At 34.3% G+C, this 5,828-nt stretch overlaps 1 protein-coding gene across 1 annotated transcript; it reads right to left on the bottom strand.

Annotated features, from left to right (window-relative positions):
- Positions 1–458: 458 nt before the first annotated feature.
- Positions 459–1,097, bottom strand: LOC145795776 (uncharacterized). The gene is made up of 3 exons (XM_082880677.1): positions 947–1,097; positions 686–880; positions 459–526 (listed from the first exon to the last, which is right to left on the bottom strand). Exons 1-3 carry the CDS (start codon positions 1,095–1,097, stop codon positions 459–461), a joined length of 414 nt encoding a protein of 137 aa, XP_082736803.1.
- Positions 1,098–5,828: the final 4,731 nt, after the last annotated feature.

Here is a 5,828-nt window from a genome sequence, read left to right as displayed (position 1 = left end):
GGTAAGTTGCTGTCCACCATAATGTACCTTTACAACATGGGCATGTGGAAAACAGTTTCAATACATTATAAATATGTTGGTAGGTTGGTAGTGATTGGTAATCCACATTGTAATGATCGTGCATACCTAAAGAATGCATTTGCCCAGTGTTGAGGGTGTGCGTTGGCAAGGAATTTTGTTACGACTACACGTCCACTTTTTTTTTTTTTTTTTTTTTCAACTTTCTAATTGAAGGCGGTGATAGTTGGTGCGTACGAGCATGTGCGAAATTTTCTTAGCAACCCAACGCGGTGCATGTTGTTGACATACCGCATTTTGTCTCAGAGATTACGCTACAAGTGTTCGAGACATAATGTATGATGTGATTGTGGGAAAACTGTAGGCATTGCTTCGAGCAGACCCACGTTCCGATATGAAACGATGAGTGGCCTGTTAGCATCCACCACGTTAACTAAATTCTACAAAAACCATATCCGATTTGTGGTGTTCTCCGAGTATACAATCACAAAAGCCAATGGAAACAACCCTGTTTGTACAATGTCAAACTGGTCAGTTGTGTTAAGATAACTGTTTGAAGTATTGTAGTAAAATTTAAAATGTAGTAACATATTATTTGATGTACTTTTTGTGTAATATGATATCAGAAGAATACACATTGTTAGGCTTAAAATTTGTTGAAATTTACCTGTGTTACCATCTTTAGAAGTGGCCGCAAGTAGAACCCCTTTGAACCTGTCTTTCAAGAAAGTGGTTTCCAAGAATAGTAGTGGGCTACAATGAGTGAACCCATCCATACACGCTTTGAAAGATATGAAGTACCGGTTAAAGCGATGGGTGTGGTGATCGTAGTTAAGGTTTGTGTAGCTGTCGGCGTTGTACTCTGTTATAGCGTTGTTGTACCAACGCAACTAATTGAACAAAAGATAATGGGCACCGAACAATTCACCTCTCACTTTCTCAACACGTAACCATGCAACACGGTATGCAATGTCGAGCCCGTAATCATCTTTTAAATCCAAAATTACATCAGTTGGACGTGTGAGTGGTCTATGACAGATGCGTGATGATACAATATCGAAAACCGACTCATACCCCATCCTTGGGTGCTGTGATGTACGAACAACAACGCCGCAATTGTGTTCAGAGTTCCATTTGCATAGATAGAAAAAACCATTTGCACTTAACACATGAGCATGGGCAAACTACGTGTAACCCTTTGATTCTTTCATAGCGCACACAACTGTGATCTGGACAAAATCGTTCTTCACGTATTTGTACTGGAATCCGCACTCCACCGCGTATTTAGAAAGTAGTATTTGGAATTCTTGCACGCCGCCCTCGAAACACTGCCCAACATGAGTGATGTCGGTAGCCCATGGCACAATCATTAGCACTTTTTTAGTGTGGCGGCAGAACGTTGGCAGCAGATTGACATCGTCGTCCAATTTCAATTCCAGTATTGTGCACTTGTCATGGTTCACTGCTCTCGATGTGGTTACGTGCGCATTGTTTGTTGGCGTCAAACTGGGTTTGCAACGTTGATCGACAATCACACCAACATGGTACAACTTAAATGACTGTGCGAGGGAAACCATGTTCCGCATGCCCACGTCATTCAGTAATGCAAAATTGTTGAAACCAGGAATCTGGTAAAACAATGCAATTTTGTCCATTGTCAACGCACTGAATTTTGAGCACAAGAAGTCTGCCAGGTGGGCAAATACGAATGGAGTTTCCAAGTTGCACGTGACGTTTGTACACAAGTAACAACACAACAATATCACATTGCATTCTATACCTAAAAAACCAAAAAACAACAGACGTACGTTATACAATGCTAGAAAAGAAATGCATCGCGTGTGCACATAACAAACGAAGATGCGTAGAGCAATTACGAACGTACATCCAATCAAAAAATGGGAAAACGGATGGAAAATACCCACGAAATTGGTAGACAGCAATTACGGCTATTCACACATAACAAATGTACACATCATAAGTAAATGTGAATCCGAATACATACAGACAACAGATCGTTACACGTCATGAATAATGTAAGGTGATAGCAATCGTCCAACGTACCTAAAATCGGGAGACGACGTTTAGAACAGTGTAAACCCCTGCATGAGTGGGAAACTCAAAACCTAATCCCCCCTCTGCTCTGAAAGTCAAAACCTAGCCTCCCACCAACACAACCACGTGTGAACCATACACACATAACCATCACAACCCCTCTCCCTGAAAATACGGGATACGACCTACCAAACATATGCGACTTCCCTTATTGACTCCAACTGTGGGTGTGAAAAGGGCACAAATGTCCACACATCGCAAGGAAATTCAAAAAAAAAAGATCTCACCGCACGATTGACGCCACATGCAAGACTAAACAGTATAACAAAAACAATATGGGACCAACCAGATCAACTGTTTCCAATATGGGATTTTTCGATAAATTTCCCAAATATAATTTACTATTGATTTAACGTAATGACATTCATAATTCACAAATTGTGAATCCTATCAAAACAAATTTTGAATCCTATTAGTTTGAACTATTCAGAACTTTGAGTGGGGTTCGCAATTCAAGGCCGGTCTTGAGGTTTCACAAGTCCGAAGTAAAGTCCTACGAAGGGGTCTCCACATTTTAAAAAAGACAAAATCAATTTCAAAAAAAAATCAAAAAATTTAAAAAGATAAAATATGATCTTGTTAGTTTATATTTTAACTGTTTATACAAAATTTAAAAAAAAAAACAAAAAAACAAAAATTTAGAGTTATAATATTTAAAAAAATTAAACCAACTGTACCACATTATCACTTACACATTTTTAGTTGTAAAATTGAATAAAGAACTCCTATTTTAGATTGAATTAATTCTACTTTTTTTTTCTCTCCCTTTTTTTTAAATATATAATAAATACTTTATAGGAAATTTAATTAAATAAATAATCCAGTCCACAATCCAGTAAGTAATAATCAATTCAAATTCTAGATATTTCAATTTTTAAGACCCATGCAAAGCCCCCTCCCCTTAGATCGGGTAAATCTCGAATAGAGTTCACGGGCGTGGCTCTAAGTAGTTGATAGTACTTAGTAAGAGTTGAACCTGAAACCTAAATCAGTCAAGGTAAGCGCAAGTTAGTCCAGACACTCAGTCAAAAAATAAAAAATTAAATTAATAAACAATTGAAATAGAATTTGGAATGATACAAAATTTGAGGAAATCTAAAAAGAGCCTAAGAAAGTTCAATCTTAGAATAGTAAAAATTGGATTGAGGAGAAGTTTGGTAGTGGACCCTCTACTAATAAAAACAATTTTGCTGTTGGGTCTGGTATTAGTAATGGATTTAGTTGAGTTTGGATAACTTAAAATCAAAATAATTGGAGACTCCACTAATAAAACAATTTTATTTTTGGGTTTGGTGATGAAGTTTTGAATTGAGGGTTAAAATCAAAATAATTGTGGCACTCCATTTCATTGAGGTCTAATAAAAAAATCAACAATGCTAGAAGGCCACAATTTTTGTGACCACAATGGCTCAAAACTGCCAAAACGACGTCATTTTGAGTGCAAAACATGCCAAAACGACGTCGTTTTGACAGTTTTAAGCCATTGTAGCCACAAATATTGTAGCCCTCAAACATTTTTCTAAAAAAATATATATCTAATTCCTTAATATAACCCTATTTTTTGGCCCAAATCTGGCACTGCCACAGCTTTGGTCTAAAGCAATAGCTCCATCCAAAAAGTGAGTTAAGTATATCTAAAATTGCAGATCCTAGGTGCCATTTAGATTTTGTGATGCATGGCCTTTCATTTTGATTTCATATTTCAGCCTAAATTAAGGTCTTCTCGGTACTCTTATGTTAGGCTCCAAATCTATTTTTGGGTCTTATAACCTAAATTATTATTTAAAAAAAATCAATAATTTAAATAAATAAGACTAAACCTTGCTATGGGGCTTTGTTTTCGTGACATAAAGCAAATTGAAAATCCCTACATGACGGGAAGGTTCTTTTGAAGAACTAAATAATATATATTATTATTGAAAATTTTGAATTTGGTTTAAAAAACATTACATGATATCTTAACTGATAATTATCGATAAAATACTTAAAAATTGAAACACCTCTTTTTACGAAGTAAGGTAAAATGGGAATCAACATTAGTATGCAAAATTATGTAGAAGTCATCCTTATTTCTAATTATGACAAGATTTTAATTGCTCGATAATTTTAAAGAAAAAACAATATTTTATTTCAAGACAGAATTAAATTTATTAAGAAATAATATTTAATTTCCCTTTTACAAATTGAATGTGACAAGTGAGTACTGAAAAACTGCACTATTCTAGAATGTGGAAGCATGTTTCATTCATTTGTACAATTTGAACTGCAACCCACATGGAAATTTTGAAAAACTGCACTATTCTAGAATGCGGAAGCATGTTTCATTCATTTGTACAATTTGAATTGCAACCCACATGGAAATTTTGAGTAAGCTTTTTGAAACTAATAATGCTATATGTGTTAATTAATATATTAATTAGTATGCTAACAGATGATGTGGTGTAATTTCAAAAGTTTTGAGTATTTGTAATTTGTATAATAAGTGGGATCAGTAATAATAATATAATACTTGTTGGTACACTAGCGTGTACATTAATTGGTGTATGTAGTATCATCATTTTGAAACATGTGGCAAGCTATTATTGGCTAAAGTTTAATACCCTACCTTGACCATTTTCTTATTAGCAGGGATGGACCGCGCGGGGGGGGAGAGGGGGCTAGCAGGGCGACCGCCCCCCCCCAAAAAATTTTGAAAAAACTCCCTAGATATAGTAATATAGTTATAAATATTTTAAAATTACATAGGTTCGACACCCCCAAAGTTTTTGCACAAAATTTAAGAACCTCCACCCCTTAAATTTTGTACTTTAAAATTTAAAAATTTATTTATTTATTTGATAAATACTAATAATAATAATAATAATTTATTTTTTAAGTATGATTACTTTTTTATTTTAAATTTAATAATGTTAAAATAGTTGAGAATTTATTTGTTAATATATTAGTCTTTTTTGTCTGATTAGGACCCAAATTTTTTAGTTGTTTGCTTATAACTAAATAAATTTTTTTTTAAAAAAAATGATTACTCAAGAAGATACAAATCTCAATCATATGTAGGCAGCAATAGCCTACCTAGAGCAGTCATCATATATTCAAAACAAAAAAGCTTCCTCTTCTCTCTCTTATTTCACAACCAATGAACCCAAATCATCAGAACCAGTGACCCAAAACACAATCTCTCTCTCATGCGTCGTGAGTCTTTCGGTGTTCAAGATCATGATTCCTCCTGCAGTACTTTAGTACACACACACACACACATACTCTCTCTCTCTCTCTCTCTCTCCATGATCTTCGTCTCTCTATCGCTTTCTCTCTCGAAGAAGAAGAGTTAGGGTTTATTATTTGGGGAAAAAAGATTGGATTATAAACTTGGTAATGCTGGTAATGAAACCATTTGTGTAATTCTCAGTCAACTATTTATACTTTTGTATTACATTTCTATTGTCAACTATCGAGCATAACTTTAGATGCCTAAGTATATATGTGGAGCAAATAATTGCTTTTTTGAAAATTAATATGGATTTACCAGAACATATCAAATTGTATTTTGATAATATTTTGTAATTATATACGATGAATGGAAACATCTAATTATATATTTTTGTAATATTTGGATAGAAATTGATATTGTATATCATATGCTCATTACAAATTTTTTAATTGCATATACAGTCACCCCCTCGACATTAGAATCT

Source organism: Camellia sinensis, chromosome 7 (assembly GCF_055761805.1).
Source record: "Camellia sinensis isolate YWXY chromosome 7, ASM5576180v1, whole genome shotgun sequence".
Lineage (NCBI taxonomy): Eukaryota > Viridiplantae > Streptophyta > Magnoliopsida > Ericales > Theaceae > Camellia > Camellia sinensis.
This window is presented reverse-complemented; position numbering and strand designations above follow the sequence as displayed.